Source organism: Microcebus murinus, chromosome 19 (assembly GCF_040939455.1).
Source record: "Microcebus murinus isolate Inina chromosome 19, M.murinus_Inina_mat1.0, whole genome shotgun sequence".
NCBI classification, from domain to species: domain Eukaryota; kingdom Metazoa; phylum Chordata; class Mammalia; order Primates; family Cheirogaleidae; genus Microcebus; species Microcebus murinus.
In genome coordinates this window covers 27,598,579-27,619,054 of record NC_134122.1, presented here as the reverse complement: position 1 = coordinate 27,619,054, position 20,476 = coordinate 27,598,579, and the positions used below count along the sequence as shown (strand labels likewise).

The following is a 20,476-nucleotide window of genomic DNA, read 5'->3' as shown; positions in this document are numbered from 1 at the left end:
TGCTCGAGGTCAGGAGTTCAAAACCAGCCTGAGCAAGAGCAAGACCCCGTCTCTACTATAAAAATAGAAAGAAATTAATTGGCCAACTAATATATATATAGAAAAAATTAGCCGGGCATGGTGGCACATGCCTGTAGTACCAGCTACTCGGGAGGCTGAGGCAGAAGGATTGCTTGAGCCCAGGAGTTTGAGGTTGCTGTGAGCTAGGCTGATGCCAGGGTACTCACTCTAACCCGGGCAACAGAGTGAGACTCTGTCTCAAAAAAATAAATAAATAGATAAATAACCTTGAACAAGCATTCTTATATATAAATACTTGACCTCATCCCTGGTTATTTCCTTAGTATAAATTCCTAGAAATTCAACTCCTGGGTCAACAGGTATAAATATTTTGAAGCATACTAATGCATATGGTTAAAATGCTTCCCAGAAAGTTTATGCCAATCTACATTCCCATGAAATGTAATAGAAGGGTACTCAACTCACCAAAATTAAGTAAGACTGATTCGTACTCTTTGTGGATTTGATTTTCACTTACTTTTTTTATTTGACCAATTCTGTAGGCCCTGTGGTAAAAATTCCTCCCGCACTATGGCAATAAATTCACCAACAATCTTAGCTTTCATTGGTATTGTGAATGTCCATCCTTTTCTGATTATCCATATGAATGTGGGTGAGAAGATCGGGGAGTTAAGTCATAGACTACTACTCTAATTCTAACTTTAAGCTAAAATTACTAAAATAGTTATGCCTAATCATTCTTAAATCTCTGCCCCCAGAAGCCTCCATGCACTTTCCATACCTTCTACGCCTTTCCAACACACAAGTTCCAATGTTTGTTACCTATCCTATTGGTAAGCCATTCCCTCTCAGGGTGGGTCCCTCTCAGGCCTCTGAGGGTTAATACTTGCTAATGATTTAGAATTTGCCACCACTAGGACCCCATATATTCTCTGGCCTAGCCCACTGTGTCTACCAAGCCAGTCCCCCAGTTGTGGCTTCCCCATACTGGTTCTGCTGGATTGGGGTGGTTTAGGCCACAAATACATAAGTTGGAGTTTGTAGTTTTTTTCTATGCCTAGTTTCACCTGTAATTATAGTTTCTACGTTTTTTTCCAAGAAAGAGAAGTAAGAAGACTTGAAACTAGGCTGTCTTCATATCCCTATAAGAAACTTCCAAGATACCTTTTGGAGAGAAATGTAGTAAGAAACTCCAAAAAATTGACCAGGGTGGCTTACGCCTGTAATCCTAGCACTGTGGGAGGCCGAGGTAGGAGGATCACTTGAGCTCAGAAGTTCAAGACCAGCCTGAGCAAGAGCAAGACACTGTCTCTACTAAAAATAGAAAAAATTAGCTGAGCGTGGTGGCACTCACCTGTAGTCCCAGTTACTAGGGAGGCTGAGGCAGGAGGATCGCTTGAGCCCAGGAGTTTGGGGTTACAGTAAGCTATCATGATGCCACTGCACTCTAGCCAGGGTGACAGACCAAGACCCTATCTCAAAAAAAAAGGGGGGAGGGGGAGACTCCATCTCTGCAAAAAATAGAAAAATTAGCCAGGCGTGGTGATTGTGCCTCTGGAGGACAGGACAGGGTAGGATAGTCCCAGCAGGGAGCCTAAGGCAGAGGACTGCTTAAGCCCAGGAGTTAATTGTTAGTTTTTCAGGAATATACCTCTTAGTTCCTCTGCTCAGGTATGTGCCTCTGGGGACAGGGACAAACTCTGATACCTCTGTGTACCCCATGGTGCATCACATGAGGTCCACCTTCAGTGAACACTATTTAGTAGTCACGACAGAGCCCACTTGACTCTGGCCATGTGCATTGCATCCCCTCCCCAGAAAGACATCCACGGCTCCCTGCACTTGTTTTTGAAGTTGCATTGCTTCATTCTAAGAGTTTTTTCCACATATATGTTCTTTAGAGAGAAAAGTGGGAAGCCATTGCTAGGTGGTATCATTGAGATGAAGGGTGGTGATGAAGCCAGTGGAGGACCTGGACCAACATTCTAGCTTCTCCATAGCCCCATCCTAGTGGGGAGGCTGAATGCTCCTCAGGCTGTTAATGGGGGCACCCTGGGGATTCACTTGGGAAACTTCTGGCTCTGGGGAAAGGCTGTAAGCCAGTTTGCTGATTGGCTAACTTGCCTATGCCTTCCCCAGAGGCACAGACTCACCAAGCTCAGGCTTTCAGTCTTAGCAGCTCAATCTCGGGGAAGCTTTCACAGTTAAACACCTCCAACCCTTTCCCCTAAACACATGTTTAAGAAAAGTTGACTGAGTCACCCTTTTATCAGGGGACATCCCTTTTTCTTTTTAACATTATCAATTCAATTTTTGTTTTATTAATACAAAATCCCACTTCACTTGATCATCTTGTAACACTCCTCCCTTCCCTCCTGCTCTCCAGGCTGTTTTGGAGGTAGGGATCAACAGAATAGCCCTTCTTTTGTTGAAAACACCAGCCAAAAAAAGTCACTCAGGAAGCTCAGAGGAGTTCAAAGAACTTTTAAGAAATTTCAGATACAAGGAAGACAGAATCACTCTGAGTATGAGAATGTGGAGGGTTGATTCAACACTCAAGAAGCTCCTGAAAGGCAGCAGACACTGGTGGAGAGGTGGGAGGTACATACACCTACACGTGCACTCACCCAGCTCCAAGAGGGTAGAGGGAAAACATCCTGGGCTAGATAACTGTTTCTTCCTTCAGCAGTGTCTCCTTTTGTACTGAGCTCAGTTCTCCTCCCAAACTCTCCAGCTTGTCCAGCTGCAGGCTCCCCCGGGACTCCTCAATATTCTGAGAAATGGGCAACAGATGGCAGCTGGGGCAGGCTATTTCTTGAGAGAGGTAGATGACACCTAGGCAACAGGAAATGTTAGGGTCAAGTCAGAATGTTGAGCTCCGTGTCCTGGCGGTCAGGAACTATTGATGTGAGTCCCTGTGGTTCTGGACCTGCCCTCCCCTTTCTCCCCTCCAACCTAGAGTATTTATAAAGACAGAAGTGAAAACAGAATGCGCCAACAGACAAGGAATACAAATAGATGGATAAAATCACAGAGTCATGACCAGGGCTGGAAGGCATCTCAGCAATTGCCTAGCCCATTAATAGGTAAGAAAAACAAGGGTTTTGGCCAGGCGCGGTGGCTCACACCTGTAATCCTAGCACTCTGGGAGGCTGAGGCGGGCGGATTGCTCAAGGTCAGGAGTTCAAAACCAGCCTGAGCAAGAGTGAGACCCCGTCTCTACTATAAATAGAAAGTTAATTGGACAACTAATGTATAGAGAAAAAATTAGCTGGTCATGTTGGTGCATGCCTACAGTCTCAGCTACTCGGGAGGCTGAGGCAGTAGGATTGCTTGAGCCCAGGAGTTTGAGGTTGCTGTGAGCTAGGCTGACGCCATGGCACTCACTCTAGCCTGGGCAACAAAGCGAGACTCTGTCTCAAAAAAGAAGAAAAAAGAAAAACAAGGATTTAGAGAGAAGAAAGTCCAACACAAAACCCAGGCCGCTTGATGCCCAACTCAAGACCTTCAGTAAAGTAAAAGAAAGAAAAATAAAACAGCTGATGTTCACAAGAACAAATGGAGATATCTTGAATGAATAACAAATGCTGTGTTAAGGTTAAGACTAAGACAAAAGACAACTTCTATTTTTACCAGTATAGCATATTAGATACTCTCTCATTAAAAAACAGTAAAAATTCTAAATAAAACATTTCTTTAAAAACTTATTTTTAAATGCATCACTGAGCTGGCATCAAAGTAAGATATTCTTAGAAGCCAAAACCAGGAAATACAGGAATCAAGAGAGTTAAGCAAGCATACAATTAGCCTTCACCTTGGCACCCAACCCAGGTAATCCTGAGTTCCCTTCTGTTGGCCATTTGGGGCACAGAAATAGATGAAAAAGCCCAGGGCCTGCTCAAGATGGGGAATCTCATAAGAGCCCGTCATATGAAGTTGGAACCTTGAAGTTATCTATGTTGGCTGAGACTGACAAACATAGGCTGGCTGTTATGTAGATCTGCAGCTAAATTCACAATACAATAGTTTGAGATCCTAGGCTGGTGGTGAACTCAAGCACCAGGCAGAAGCAACTGCAAATCCTTTAGGAGAAAACACTTAAATCCAGGTCTCAAAGATTTCCCACAAATAAAATTCTAAGGAAAATGAATTCACAGGGAAAAAACATAAAGCATACAGGAAACAAGACACCACATGGAAAAGCCTATAGAAACAGCAGAAGACAGACTCAGACCTGCAAATAATTCATGTATGAAACTTATAAGACACAGAATGTAACATAAGTATTTTTCAGCATGTCTGGTAAAAAATATATTTAGAGAATTATTAAAAGTATAAGTAAGGAACAAAAAAATATTAAAAAATGATAAAATTTATGGGAAAGTACTACTTCTAATTATGAAAATAGATTAATTAAAATTAAATGAATAGGTTAAGTAGCACATCAGACAGCTAAAAAATAAATGGGTAAAACAGAAGACACATTGAAATAAGTTAGTCAGAATGCAGCCTATACAGACAAAGAGATAAAAATATGAAAGAGAAATTAAGACACATGAGGGATAGAGTAATAACATCTAACTGGAGTCCCACAAAGGAAAAAAGGAAAAGAAAATGGGGAGAAGATAAAAATGTTCTGTTATAGAAATATTGAAAGACACCACTCCTTAGATTCAGTTCATACAACAAACCATAACACAAATATCCATACCCTACAAATACCAAAGAAAGTCTGAGAGAAAAGAAATGTTACTTTTAAAAAAGTGACATTTGTACAGACAGCCAACTTCTTAACAGCAACAATGGAAGTGGGAAAATAATGTAATAATATCTTGAATGCTGACAGAATAACTGTCAATGTAAAAATGTTCAGCAAAACTAACTTTAATACAGAAAATAAAAGAAAATTTTATACAAACCAAATTTGAGACAGTGTAACTCTAATGGATCCTCATCAAAAAGCATTATAAAGGATATATTTCAGACACAAGAATGATCTTAGATACAAGCTCTAGAAGGTATGGTGAGCAAATAAATTGGTAAATATGTACATAAATGTAAACAAATATTAAATGCATAAAATAATAATAGGAATGCCAAATGTATAAAATAAAAAACAAGAAAATACTAAAACATTAGACAACATAGCATATAAATTGGGGTGGAGAAATTCTTGTATTATTTATAAAGAGAATAAATATATTGATTAACTTTCAACTTTGTTAAGTAAGCATGTTAAAATGTCAAGACTAACTACTATAGAAATAAAAATAGACTGCATAACTTTCAAACTAAAGAGCAGGGAAATGTAATGAGAATTGTGTAAGTAAAAATCAATGAATTCAAAGCAAGGTGGGAGGGGGCAGGTAGCAAAAAAACTGAAAGGATAAATTACGGTTCTAGAAAAAATACACATATATCATAAATCATAATAAATGCAAATCAACGAAATGCTTCAGTGAAGTGACAAAGATTATAAGACTAGATGAAAAAAATCCAGCTGTAAGCTATTTAGAGACATCCAAAACATGAAGGCAGAGAAAAGTTTAAAATAAAAGATTAAAAAGGGGGGGAGGGGGAGAAGGGCATTTATTGAAACTTTAAAATCTGTACCCCCATAATATGCTGAAATAAAAAAAAAAAAAGGTATTACAGGAAAATACTAACCTAAAGAATGTAGAGATAGCTATAGTAATATCAGATAAAATAGACTTTATGATAAAAAGGATTACTACATAATGATGAAAAGTTCATTAGTGAAATAAAACAATTCTAAACCAATGAGATACCAAAGATGTAAACAACATAATAAATAATCTTGATCTAATGCTAGAAAGTCTCAATAAAATTGAAAACATAAGATTATACAGCCCATGTTCTCTCACCAAATTAGAACTAAGTTAGAATAACTAACACAAAGGTAAGTTACAATAAAATTTCTGTATTTGGAAAATTAAAAGTATACTTTAAAATAATTACAGGTCAAAGAAGAAATCATAAAGAGAACTAGAAAATATTTGAAATAGAACAATAACAAAAATGTTACACATCAAAATGGGAGATGCATTCTCAACATGGATGGAGCAGAGCAAAAAAAAATTGAAATTAAAAAAGTGGGAGATACAGATAAAAGAATTCTTAGAAGAAAATTAAAGCACTAGATGCCTATTTAGAAAATAATAAATAATTGATGAACTTAGACCCTGATTTAAGAAGTTGGAAAAAGAACAGCAGAACACAAAGCAAGTAGAAGTTCAAAATAAGAGCAGAACTCAATTAAATAGAAAACAAACAAAATATGAAGGTTCAACAAAGCTAAAGCTGGTTCTTTGAAATGACTAAAAAAAGATAAACCTCTGACAAAATTGGTAATGAAAAAAGAGGAAATTAGATACAAAAAAAGAAGTATGTAACTATAGATACAGCACAAATTAAAAATTTTAATAGAAAACATTTTTAGTAACCTTGTCAATAAATTTTATATAAAATTTCATATAAAATACATATTCTATTTGTGTATTTAGTTATATAAATTTTTATATAAAATACATAAATTAATAGAAATATATAACTTAACAAAACTGACTCAAGAAGAAATAAAATACTTAAATAGTGATATAATCACTAAAGAAAATGAATCATGAGCTAAAAATCCTCCCATAGAGAAACACTATGCTCCTTTTACAGGCAAGCTTATAGAGAACAAAATAATTCTAAATACAATTCTAAATACAAATTCAGAGATTAGAAAAAGAAAGAACACCCCCAAATCACTCTTTCATGCTTGCAAAACCATGATATCCAATCAGTCAAGGTCAGTACAAGAAAGGAAATTTAAAGACCAATCCCACTAGAAAATGTTAGGAAAAAAGTTGAATAACAACAATAGAAAAGATAATAGTCTGGGTGCAGTGGCTCACACGCATAATCCTAGCACTTTGAGAAGCCTAGGCTGGAGGATCACTTGAGAACAGGAGTTTGAAAGTAGCCTGAGCAATAGCGAGATTCTGTCTCCACCAAAATAAAATTTTTTTGAATTAGCCAGGCATCATGGAACATGCCTATAGTTCCAGCTACTTGGGAGGCTGAGGCAGGTGGCTCACTTAAGCCCAGGAGTTTGACTTTACAGTAAGCTATGATCATGCCACTGTAAAACACCCTGGGTGACAGATGGAGACCCTGTCTCAAAAAAAAAAAAAGATAAAATGTAATGTGCAAGTTGAGTTTGTTTCAGAAATGTAAAGTTTAAGTTTGGAAACAATGTTATCTGCCATGTTAACATGCTAAAGGAGAAAAACTAATATCTCAAAACATATAAAAAGAAAAAGCAACTAATAAAACTTAACATTCACTCATGATTAAAAAGAAAACCAAATTCTTTGCAAACTGGGACTAGAAGGTAATTTCCTTAAAACAATAAAGATTGTCAGGCCGGGCGCTGTGGCTCACGCCTGTAATCCTAGCTCTTGGGAGGCCGAGGCGGGCGGATTGCTCAAGGTCAGGAGTTCAAAACCAGCCTGAGCAAGAGCGAGACCCCGTCTCTACTATAAACAGAAAGAAATTAATTGGCCAACTGATATATATATAAAAAAATTAGCCGGGCATAGTGGCGCATGCCTGTAGTCCCAGCTACTCGGGAGGCTGAGGCAGAAGGATCACTGGAGCCCAGGAGTTTGAGGTTGCTGTGAGCTAGGCTGACGCCACGGCACTCACTCTAGCCTGGACAACAAAGCGAGACTCTGTCTCAAAAAAAAAAAAAAAAAAAAAAAAAAAAAAAAAAAAAGATTGTCTACCCTAAATATGTACAAACACTATACTTTATAATGAAACATCCAAAGCATTCCCTTTAGGATCACCACTTCTATTATCATTATACTAAAGGTACAAATATCTAGGGAAAAAAGTCAAGCAAAAACATAAAATTATAAAACTTTTTAAAACTCACTAAAGAACATCTAATGAAATAGGAAGAAAATATGTTCATGGACAGGAAGATTCAATATTTTTTTTAAAAAAAGAATCAGTTTTCCTTAATTGATCATAAATTTGATATAATTCCAAACAAAATTCAACAGATTTTTTTCTGTGAAATGTCACAAGCTGATTCTAAAAGTTGTATGTATAAAAAAAAAGTCTAAGAATAACTTCAATACCTTTCAATAAGAACAAGGGGGAGTGGCCAGATGCAATGCCTCATACCTGTAATCCTAGCACACTGGGAGGCCACGGCAGGAGGATCGCTTGAGCTCAGGAGTTCAAGACCAGCCTGACCAACATTGCAAGAACTCCATCTCTACAAAAATTTAAAAATTATCTGAGTGGTAGTGTGCTACTATAGTCCCAGCTACTTGGGAGGCTGAGACAGGAGAATTGCTTGAGCCAAGGAGTTGGAGGTTGCAGTGAGGTATGATGACACCACTGTACTCTACCCAGGTTGACAGAGAAAGATTCTGTCTCAAAAAAAACGAACAAGGGAGAGGATTTTTCCTACCATATATCAAGATATATATCAAGATACTATAAAGCTCCAGTAATTATGAAATCATGGTTTATGCTTTAAAATAGATTAGTGGAATATGCAAATTTAATTAAGTGAAATGGCAATGCAAATCAGTGCAGAAAGGATAGATTAATCATTAAACAGCATTATGACAACTGGATATTCCTCTGAAAAACAAAATGAGAGTGATCCCATCACACCATAAATCAACACAACATGAATTAAAGAGTTAAATATAGAAGGTAAAACTACAAAACTTCAGAAGATAATACAATGAAATATCTTTAAGACCTCACCAAGGAAATATTTCTTAAATACTACACAAAAGATAGAAACCATTTAAAGGAAAATATCAATAAATTTAATTACAATAAAATTAGCTAAATAAAGTCCAATAAAAAATCCTAACATTAGGATTTCTGTTCCTAAAAGACACCACAAAAGAAGTATAAAGCCAACCCATAAACTGGGAGAAAATAGTAATAAATAAACACCTATAGTAATAAATTACTAGTATCTAAAATATAAAAAGACCTCCTACAAATCAATTTGAAATGGACAAAAATATAGGCAAAAAGCTAAATAGGAACTCCCTAGAAGAGGAAACACAAATGGCCAATAAACAGATGAAAACATGTTCAATCTGATTAATAATCAAGGAAACATATTAATAGCATAAGATACCATCTTATACCAATTAAATTGGCAAAGTTAAAAATCTGACGATTTCAAGTGTTGACATGGAGGTGGAGCAACAGGAATTCTTTAACTTTGCAAGTAGGAGTGTAAACTGTTATAATCTCTCAGGAAATCTATTTGGCATCATCTGATGCCAAAACCTGAAAACATGCATAATATTCTCAATCCAGAAATTCCAGTCTTAGGCATATATATCCTAGAGAGCGTCCTACACAAATACAATAGGAGACATGCATGTATGGGAAAGTTCATAACAGTCTCATTGATAATAGGGGAAAAAACTAAAAACTATCCAATGTCCACTAACAGGAAAATAGATAAATTGTAGAATATTTACACAATTAAATAGTTAAAGCAATAAAACTGAATGATCCTCAGTTACTCTTATTAACATTGAAGGAATCTCAGAGATATAATGTTGACCAAACATAGCAAGTTCCAGAAGAATAAATACAGTATAATTACATTTATTTAAAGTTTTGAAACATGTAAAAATAAATATTATTTAAGGATATATATGTGAGTAGAAATTATAAGTAGCATAAATTTCAGAATAATTGTTTCTGGAGGGGGAAAAGAGGATGCGATCAGGAAGAATATGGGGGATGGGGTGCTTTAAAGATACCGGTTATGTTCTATGTTCTACCATATTTCATCAATTCTGAGAAGCCAATTTTTTTTCACATCTTAACATCTCTGAAATAAGGATGTATCTTAAAAGCTGTAGCATTGCCGGGCACGGTGGCTCACGCCTGTAATCCTAGCACTCTGGGAGGCCGAGGCGGGCGGATTGCTCGAGGTCAGGAGTTCAAAACCAGCCTGAGCAAGAGCGAGACCCCGTCTCTACTATCAATAGAAAGAAATTAATTGGCCAACTAATATATATAGAAAAAATTAGCCAGGCATGGTGGCACATGCCTGTAGTCCCAGCTACTCGGGAGGCTGAGGCAGGAGGATCGCCTGAGCCCAGGAGTTTGAGGTTGCTGTGATCAAAGCTGACGCCACGGCACTCACTCTAGCCTGGGCAACAGAGTGAGACTCTGTCTCAAAAAAAAAAAAAAAAAAAAGTTGTGGCATTTTAGAATTATACTCGGCATTAATTTTTCTTTCTCAGTGGCACATAAAATAGTATTGTGACTTACAATTAATTTGATGAACTATGGCTATTTCTTAAACTATATGGCAGAAATATGGGTATGTGGTTTATTTTTAATTACTTGAATCTTATATTATAAATTTTATTTTTATATATTCAATGTGTAAAAAAATTGGGTTTTGATAGCATATGATCATGGGTTGGGTTAATACAGGGAGAGAGGATTAGGAGTAGGAACAAAAACAGACAAGATTAAGAATCTAGATGGTGATGGCATTTTGAAAATATAGGGGGTAGAGGAAGGAACCAGATGGTAGATTTCGGGAAAAAGTTAGAAATAGGAATAACAGCCTTTGCAACCAGGATGTTGTGAGGGAGACTCCAGAAACTGGAAGAGTTTGGTTCTACAGCCAAGAAAGATAAGAACAGGAAGGCCAGGAGACGGGGAAACGCTGAGACACCAGAGTAGCGCTGTGACACCAGAGTAGCGCTGTCTGGTAGAACTTTCTGCAAAGACAAAAATTTCTCTTTCTGCACTGTCCAGTGTGGTAGCCATGAGACACTCGTGGTTATTGAACATTTGCAATGTGGCTGAATTTTAAACTTTATTCTATTAATACTTTAACTAATTAAAGTTAAATAGCCACATGTAGCTAGTGGCTGCAGTTTGGAACAGCACAGCTCTAGTGAATCCTCCCGAGAGAGGCTCCTAATCCCAACAGGGATTAGGAGCAGGAAGAGGGGCACCAGCCCCTGCACACTCACCAGCCACCACGAACAGAAGGATGCCGAAGCCCAGGATATAGTAAGGCCACTGCACGAAGAACTGTGGGGGGCTGGGCTTCATCCTCAGATCCTGGATCTCCAGGGCATGCAGCACCAAGGCCAGGAAGGCACAGGCCCCTGCAGGGTCACAGGGAGGTACCCTCGCTCTCCTCTAAGGCTTCCTGCCCTGGGTCCCACCTACCTCAGACTTACAGCCATGTGTGGCCGACAGCCCATGCTGCTCTACTGGGAGGCTCCTTTATCCTGCCTGCATCCCTCCTTTCCAACTCACCTCGAAGCCCTTGTGCCTCACCTCCCAGGGGCCCATCTTCAGAAATCCATCTCCTAGTACCCTGTACATCTGTGCCTTTGGTCCACTCTAGGTTTGGCCCTCTGGGTGTGATACTGGATGAAACTCACCCTGATTTTCCCACTGGATGTGTTCCACCTGCTCCATTTACCTGGGAGTTTCCCAGGGAGGGCAGGCCCGGGGTCACTCTTTTAAAATGTTAAAAGCTTCCAAAGGGCAGAGATGGTCTCTTACATTCATTCATTCATTCATTCATTCAAGAACCATTCTATTTCATTTATACTATATATTTCAATTGTAATTCTATGCCAGCCTCTATGACAGTCCCTGGGATACACAGGTTCTAGTAAAAAGGCCTCCCAGACAAACGATCCCAAGCCCACATGGTCAGGTATGGCTAGCAGGAAGTGGAGAGTGGTAAGAAGTCCCCAAAAAGAGAGATCCTACATTGTGAGGGGCAGATGTGGGGGTGGGTTACTTCACAGAGATGGCAACAGACGAGGGGCCTTAAAAATTATGCCTCTCTTGACACCCCAGAGACCATATGCCCCCCTTCTTGTGGACCCCTCCCCAGGCCCTGGCAAAGGACAGGGACTGCCTGGCTGTTCCACACCTGTGAGGAAGCTGATGAAGGCTGACACAAAAGTGCACTTCCGGGTCCTTGGGAAGAGCTCAGATGCAAAGGACACCATGATGACGGTGGTGAGGAAAGCCAGTACGACTGCAGAGAGCAGGAAAACCCGGCCGAGGAGGATGTAAACTGCAGGGGACAGACAGCTGGAGCTGGAGCTGGGGACCCTGACCCAAAGAGGCAGAGCCCAGGTGAGGCTGGCCCCTGGAGCCTCCCCTATCCTCAAGTCCCAAAGCATGGCCTTGGGACCAAGGTTGCCACTTTGCCCCTAAGAGTGCTCTGGCCTCACCATTTTGTTGGAAGTATATGGGAAAAAGTTAGAGCAACATCAAACACTGAAATCATTCATCAGTTCTTAACAAATATTACTATATGAATCTGGTTGTATCAAACCATGTAGGGAAACTATGTATCATCCATTAGGGAAAAGTGGTGGTTTTAACAAACAAGATGAAATCAAACTTTCATGATAAAAATTTGTCACATGTGCAAATGTGAAGAATCATGTCTAAATTGATTACACTGAAATAACTCACCCATGCAAAATCAGAACTTCTTGAGGTCAAAATGTTCTGAACTCTGTGGGCCTCCCTACACCCCTATTTAATTTTCCTGGTTAATAGGAGTGAAACCCACCAAGATTAACAGGCCAGTGTCTGGTAGCAGGGTGGTTTATTCTCCTACTGCTGGCATGATGCAGACCCACGTTAAAAGGAGTTTGTACACCCTTCTGAGTGTGCAGAGATGGATAGCTGAGTGTGCAGAGATGGATAGCTGAGGGTGGGACAAAGAGGCAAAGGCATTGCAGAAAACCCAGAAATTCCAGAATCTACCCTCATGTTAAACAGTGGTTCTCAACCAGGGGCAATTTTGCCCCTTGAATATTTGCCAAAGACTGTAGATAATTTTGATTGTTACAACTAAAGGTACCTGAAGCACCTACAGCTGGGCAGGTGTGTGGCCAAAGGGACAAGTAGGGGCTGAAGTCCAGCCACACTCTGCTGACCAGGGCTGTTCCCCTGGCTTGGAGCAGTGCCCACCCAAAAGGGTGGTGAGAGCTGGTGTCCCCCACAGAGCAGTGGGACCCCCTCCTTCCTCTCCTAGCTAGAGCACTCCTAGCTAGAGCACTCATAGCACAGCATTGTTACTGACACATCTGCTCCGACTCCAGTGATCAACCTGGTGTGACAAACCAGCCTCCTACTTTCCTCCAGCCCCAAGAAAGTGGAGATTCAGGGAAAATGCCCTCATGGGCTTACTAAATTTTGTCCTATCTGCCCCCAACCTGTCCTGTCATTCCCAGTCGCCACACTGGCCCCATCTCCCTTCTCCCACCACCCCACCCCACCATCGCTCCTCACTGGATAAGGGTCGAGGCTTCCAGCACTTGATATGGAAGCAGTTTTCAAACAGGCCACTGAAAAACACTTCATGGGACTCCTCGTTCATGAGCCGCACCCAGAAGGGAAAGACGGACACCAGCAGGATGAGCAGGTAGCCCAGGCAGGTCAAGGCCGGGGCTACGGCCCAGGTGAATCCCTTCATATCCTTCTCCTCTAATGTCAGCATGACCTGTGCAAGGGGAAAATGATGGCAGAGGTGGGACATCGACCAGAATTCTCCCGCAACACAGATGAAAGTGGTAGTGGCTGTGAAGTGCCAGCACCATGTATGGCATGGATGTGAGGATCAGTATTGATTTCTTTGCCTGGCTTAACTTCACAGCCTACAGATCTCTGCAGCAGGCCAACAAATGCATAAAACATTTTCTGCCACTAACTCACTGGGTGATGGTGGGCATGTCAGGTTCCCCTCTGAGCCCCAATTTCCTCCTCTGGTAAAGTGAGGAGGTTGGACGGGGCCATTCCCGAAGCCTCTTCAGCTCCAAAGTCCTAACCTTTCAACTGTATCAACCCCCACCCCACTGGCCATCAGAAGGAACATAGCCACCCTCTTTTGCAGTCAGCTTTCGGCCTTCTGAGATTTCAGAATGAGAACCAGTGGAGAGAGAGTAGGACTAGCGTCTCAGGTGCCCTTACTCAGTGACCAGCCTTCTGACCACAGGAACCCTGGCTTTAGACGGGGAGAGTCCATCTGGCCTGGAGAAGCCCTCTGCTGAAAAACGAACAGATCATATGCAACAATTTCACGAACACCCTCAGTGTTTTGTAGCACTTCTGGCAGCCCCAGGCCCTTAGTGAAGGATCCTCTTACATGGTGTCTGTCATCCACACTGCTCTCTTTCATCACCATCTGTCATTAGATTTCTTTTGAATGAGCAAATGGCACCTTGGTATGTAAGTGCTGCCTGGTCTTGTCCCAGCTTTACTACTTCCCAGATGTGTCATCTTGGGGAACTTGCTCAAACTCTCAGGACCTTGGTCTCCCCATTTGGAAAGGGAAGAGTATAACACCTGCCCAATAAGGCCACCAGAAGGACCAAAGGAAACAAAGCATATCAAAGTGTCCAGCACAGTGCTCGGCGCTCAGGTACTTGGTTAAAGCTGGCAGTCAGGGGGCGGAGGGCAGACTGCTTCTATAATTCAGATATCTCTATGGGAGAAGGGGCTAGTAGGCACTCACAGCTTCAGGGCAAACCTATTCAACAAGTCCTTTCCTCTCTGTGCTGAGCCTGGTAGCTCCAAGGAATAAGAGTTTCCTGGAGGCAGCTAGGGAGGAGCAGGGAAGGGAGAGGAGGTGGCTACAGCAGGCTGCAGGGATGACAGTCCTGGTCGCAGACCTCCAGGTGGTGCTGTGATGACCCTGGCTACCTGGCAGTGCAGAAAGGGACATCAGGTGAAAAGGAAGACCTGAGGAAGCGAGTGCACCCCTAGACAACAGCTCTTCTTTCCAAGTCACACCCAACGCCAGGCCTGGAGACTCCTACCTACGCAGGATGGGCTTGGTGGCACCAAGGTTTATAAGCTGAACACAGTGACTGCAAAAGACAAGGCTGTGAGGTACGGGTGCTTCTCTCCCCTTTCCCCTGTGCCCTGTGCCAACAGCATGCCCAGTGCCAGGCACTGGGGCCTCCCTACGGTCCTGACAAGGCCCTCACTGCACCTGGGGGAAGAGCCATCTTCCTAACTGCTGATGGCCATGGCCAAACAAGCCTAAGGGCAGAGGGCAAAGGGGTGGGTCCCCTTCTGCACCCCCAACACCCAAAAACGCTGATCAAGTGTTCCTCTTGGATGCTGTCAAAATGACTTGAAATGCTCCAAAGTTCTTCCTCTTCCTTTCTGTCCTTCACTGGCTTCTCTCTTCTTCCCACCTGAGAAACTGTATCCTTCCCTCTCTCAAAATCTCGCCTTTCCATCTTCCAACCTCTCTCCAGGCCACACTGACCAGTCACCTCACCCTCAGGACCTCAGCCTCCTTCTCTCTAAAATGATGAAGTTGGTTAGAGGAGAGAGAGCTGAGGAGTCCAGCTGGCTCTAGAACTCAACAGGAAGGACTCACGGCTGCACCTTGGCCCTGTCCTCTGCAGGAGATAGTGTGTGCGGGGCACTCTCATTTGGTAGTCAACACCTCCTCCTGTCCCCTACACCGCAACTTCTCTAGAAGTGACCTTGTTGTCTTCCCTATTTCCATCATCCTCTCCCGCATCCCAGCTCTAGCCTTGAGCTCACACTGGTTTCTCCCTCCCCTGCCAACACTTCCATCTCCTCAGCCTTCCTCATCTTCTCAGTGTTCCTTTCATAACTTCCCCAAGCATCCATCCTTCCTGTCCCCATAGCTGCCACACCTCCATCCACACCTGGAACACCCCAGTCACCCCAGGCCCTCTGTGCCTGGGTTCCTTCCCCAAGAGTGCATGCTCTGACCCTCCAAGCCTTTCAAATCCCACTCCCCTGATAAGTGTGGTCTATACCGTCCACTCCACGCAGCCCTCCCAGCCATTATCCATTCCCTGGACAAAAATTCACTGTGCACTTATGAGTCACCCCATGCCCAGCGTAGGCCAGTGGTGGGAATTCAGGGATGAAAAGACAGGAACTTAGAAGCTCTTGGTAATACATGTCAATGGGGTAATACATGTCACATGACACAGGACTATGCTTTCCCCTGCCTAGGGACACTATTCCCAGTCTGTCCTGACCACCCCCCCAGGCCAGGCTGCTCTCCAGTGATGAGGAACTTGTCCTCCATTACCTGGGCACTGGCCAGGCTCTGTATGAAACAGCCCTTAGTGCTAAGAATGGACACCTGTGCCTTTACAGGCAATTTAAGATACACACTGATGTAGGCCAGACTCGAGGATCATAGACATTTGAATATAAAAAAGGATTTGTAGATCTCTTTGTGCTGACAAAGACCAGGGCAGCTGGAGAGCAAAGGATGGATGGGGGATGCCAGTCAGTCAATGCTGGTGCTGCCTGACCCGCTGCACCAGCCACCAAGGGCCAGCAGTTTAGTTTAGTGATTCCCAAATCTGAAACTGAGCCAGAGAATTAGTTCTCATAAATATGTCCATGTGCATGTGTGAGAAAGGGAGAGAGGATGGGGGAACATGTGATTACAACTTTGTATTTTGCCAGGGCATTCATTTTTTAATTTTGTTTTGTTTTGTTTTTTTATTTTGTTTTGTTTTGTTTTACTATAATTTTTTAAAGGACCTAATTCCAGGGAGTATAAGAGCTGATATTCCTGGTGCCTGGACCAGCATCTGGGGACCACTGGTTTGGCTACAGATTCCTCATCTCGAGCCTGATCCTGACACCTTCCAGTCCCTGTGCCCCTCCCTGGGACAGCTGGCAACTGCTAGAGACGGGAGCAGGGAAGAAGTGGGCAACCTAAAGCACATCTGGGCTTGGAAGCGGGAGGAGGCTGAAGGAGCAGACCCTTCCCTCCACTGTTCCCTCCTGTAGACTGTGGCAACTGGGGCTGCAAACCGACAGAGGGGCCGTCAGAGCTCCCTTCCTGCTGACAGCCTTTCCTCAGACTGCCAGGAGGCTGCCCTTCTGTGGCCCCAAAGCCACAGGGACAATTTCCAGAGCCCAAGATTAGCCCTAACCTAGCCATCGGCCCACAGACCCTGTCCTGCGCGTCCCCACAGCCAGTCAGGTGACGTTGGGTGGGGGCTTCTCCACACCCTTCCCCCCACCCCCTCCCAACCTTTGGGCCCCTCCTTCGGTTGGGGTCCCCCTTCCCCAGGGAAGGGCTTCCCCCCAGGTGTGTCCCTTTGGGCCCCTCGTCGGCCCCTTCAGACCCAGGCGCGGTCCAAGCTTCCGTTGGCCCCTCAGGCCCGGTCTTCCGCAGAACCCCTTGCCCGGCCCTGGGCAGTGAGCTCCACCCCCGCAACGCCCTCCCCCGCACCCCGAGGTCCCAAGCGGAGATGAGGGAGGATCCGGGCCTTCCCCACTGCCCACCGCCCTCCCGCTTACCTGTCCCTTGTCAGCGATGTGGTGATCTGGCAGTTGCATGTTTACTCCTAGTACTGGCCTCGCTCACGGGAGGGGCGGGGGCGGAGTAATCGAGAGTCGGATGGATCTGAATTCGAATTTCAGCTCTGCCATTACCAGCAGGGCCACTCTGGGTAAGTCACTTCTCTTTCCTGGGTGTGGGTTTTTTCATCGGTAAAACGGGAATGATAATAGTAACTCCGTGCCTTACAAAGATCCCCACACATAGCACTACATAAACTGCAGCTCAGAGCTGGAGCCCTGAGGAAGCCCAGAGTCTCCGACTCCCCGGGTACTGAGTCACTCGCCTTCCCCAGACTCTAGCTTAGCAAGTCCAACTCCCTCTGCGCCCCCACCCGCATGCACACTGTCCCTCTGTCCCCGCAGGCCGGCCTTGCACTCATTCATCTCCCCCTTCTCTCCCCTCCCGCAAGGCCGTCTGCCCCTCTCGGCAGCACCAGTGATATTGGACCTGCCCCGGCCAGTTTCAAACAGGGTGAAACTTCAAGAAGTGGGCACTGTTGGAGACAGGACTAGCTTCCAGTCCTGGGGTGGGGGCGAGGGGCTGGATCTAGTGGCAAGAGCAGCCACTTTCAGCTGGATAATCACCAGTGCCCCTTGTGCTAATTCTGTGTCCACCAAAGAAATGAATTTGTAACTCCTAAGATTTTAAAAAGCCAGGATCTCCCGACAGCTCGCCACTAGCTGGAACATAGTCACAGACCACAGGAAGGGGTGAGAGTAGATGGGCTGAGTCACCTATCATGTCAGAAGCACATGACAGGTCCTCGTGCTACTGAGGACTCTATTTGTTATAAGGTTCAGAACCCAATTTGCAAACACTTAGGCAAGAGAGGGCCTGTATTGACTTGGCTGGGGCTGGGTGGAGGTGCAGCAGAGAGGAGGGGAACCAGGCAAGGAGGCCCCTGCAGTCCCCCTCTCTTCCCTGATCTCAGGGAGAGCTTTGATCTCCCCACCCCCTTAGGCTTTCATTCTACAGGTGGTAGGGCAAATAGTCACCAACAACTTCTAGACTCATATCCTCAAATTTGGCTACCCTAGGGAAAAAGAATGCTTTCCTCACCCCTACTTAGTTCAAAATTTCCCAGGGAAGTATTCTGATGGGCCCAGCTGGGGTCACAGGCTCATTGCACTCTGGTTAAAGGAGATGAGGTACAATGACCAGCTAGCTGCACCCCACAGTGGCCAAGCAAGCAGGATCATGTGAGAAGCCAGCAGTTTGGACCACATATCTGAAGCAGGGTAAGGAGAACTTTCTTGAGGAAAGGGGCTGGTGTTCTCAGAAGAAGGGAGAAATCAGGGCAGTCCATGACAGCATTTTCATATGAACTGTCTTTTTTCTTTTCTTTTCTTTTCTTTTTTTTTTTACAAATAAAACTCAATGGAAATGAACTATCTTATATAACACTTTTAAACACAGTAATTCCAAAAGAGAGGCATTTATTATCACCATACTAGAGATGAAGAAACGGAGCCTCGGGTTAAGAACTTACTCAAAGGGTTATGGATGGTTGCTTAAAACATTAGGTTGTGGGGGAATAGATTCTTCACATGGTACTAGAGTTTATTATCCTGGCAAATTACCAGAGCACAGGGAGTGCCCCTCACCCAGTGGGGCCCAAGGCTATATACAACAGATGCCTGGGGACTGCAAGGTCAGCCCATCCTAGGACTGGACATTTTAGGCAAGTATTAAAATGAGGGTTTCTTCTACATTTCCATGACTGAGCCTCTACCTATCTCCCCAGCCTCATGCTGATCTTCTCCCCTACACAGGGCCTCTTGACTGTCTGTGGATGCACTCTGTTCATTTTCTCCCACAACACGCTACAGCTTAGATGCTCTAGAGAATGTGCCTTTTATTTAGCCCATTACCAGAGATTTAACAGCCTGCCCAACATATTCAAGAATGTAAATCCTACTGCTCTCAGGCCCTGTTCAATATCACCTTCTCCATGAAGCTGAAGGTGACCCTTCTCCAGTAACTCTTCTCATCTCTATGAGTCACATGAAACTTCACTCATTCAGTACATTTTACTGAGCACCAATAACATGTCAGGTACAGTTCCAAGCTCTGAGATATATATCAGTGAACAAAATGGACAAAAATCCGGCCAAGATCTTTCATTTTAGTAGAGACAGACAATAAACCATGTAAATTATATATTATCACAAGGTGATAAAAGTTCTATAAAAAAGCAAGCACTGTGGATTAGAGTGTCCCCAAAAGGGAATAGGAAGAAGCACTGCAATTTTAAATACCATGGCCAAATAAGGACTAAGAAAATAACACGTAAGCAAAGGCTTAAAGAAGAGAAGAGTATATTGTGAAAGAGCCTTCCACACGGAGGAAACAGCAAGTGCAAAGGCCCCGGGCATTCAGGGAGGCGAGTGTGACTGGAGCAGAATGAGCAAGGGGGAGAGTAGTCAGAAATGAGGGCAGAGACATCGCAAGGGGAGGAGAGGACAGTCCTGTACGCTGCTATAAGAGCTTTGCTTCTACTAAGTGAGATGGGAAACCACTGGAGGGTTTTAACCAGAGGAAGACAACATCTGACCTTTTTTTTTTTTCTTTTGTTTTTTTTTTTCAGACAGAGTCTCACTCTGTTGCCCAGGTTAGAGAAGCTGTGGCATCAGCCTAGCTCACAGCAACCTCAAACTCCTGGGCTCAAGCAATCCTTCTGCCTCAGCCTCCCAAGTAGCTGGGACTACAGGCATGCGCCACCATGTCCAGCTAATTTTTTCTATATATATTAGTTGGCCAATTAATTTCTTTCTATTTTTAGTAGAGACGGGGTCTCACTCTTGCTCAGGCTGGTTTCAAACTCCTGACCTTGAGCAATCCACCCGCCTCAGCCTCCTAGAGTGCTAGGATTACAGGTATGAGCCACCGCGCCCGGCCAACATCTGACATTTTAACAGGATTATTCTGGCTGCTATATTGAATACAGACTGCAGGAAGCAATAGTAGAGACAGGACAACCTGGTGAGAGGTGATGGTGGCTTGGACTAAGATGGTAGAGAGGAGGTG

The 20,476-nt window shown here is 43.5% G+C and overlaps 1 protein-coding gene across 1 annotated transcript; it reads right to left on the bottom strand.

Annotated features, from left to right (window-relative positions):
- Nucleotides 1–2,490: 2,490 nt before the first annotated feature.
- TMEM225B (transmembrane protein 225B) lies at nt 2,491–17,638 on the bottom strand. Its single transcript, XM_012759334.3, has 5 exons — nt 17,407–17,638; nt 13,384–13,594; nt 12,005–12,151; nt 11,082–11,219; nt 2,491–2,856 (listed from the first exon to the last, which is right to left on the bottom strand). Exons 1-5 carry the CDS (start codon nt 17,443–17,445, stop codon nt 2,684–2,686), a joined length of 708 nt encoding a protein of 235 aa, XP_012614788.1. The 5' UTR covers nt 17,446–17,638; the 3' UTR covers nt 2,491–2,683.
- Nucleotides 17,639–20,476: the final 2,838 nt, after the last annotated feature.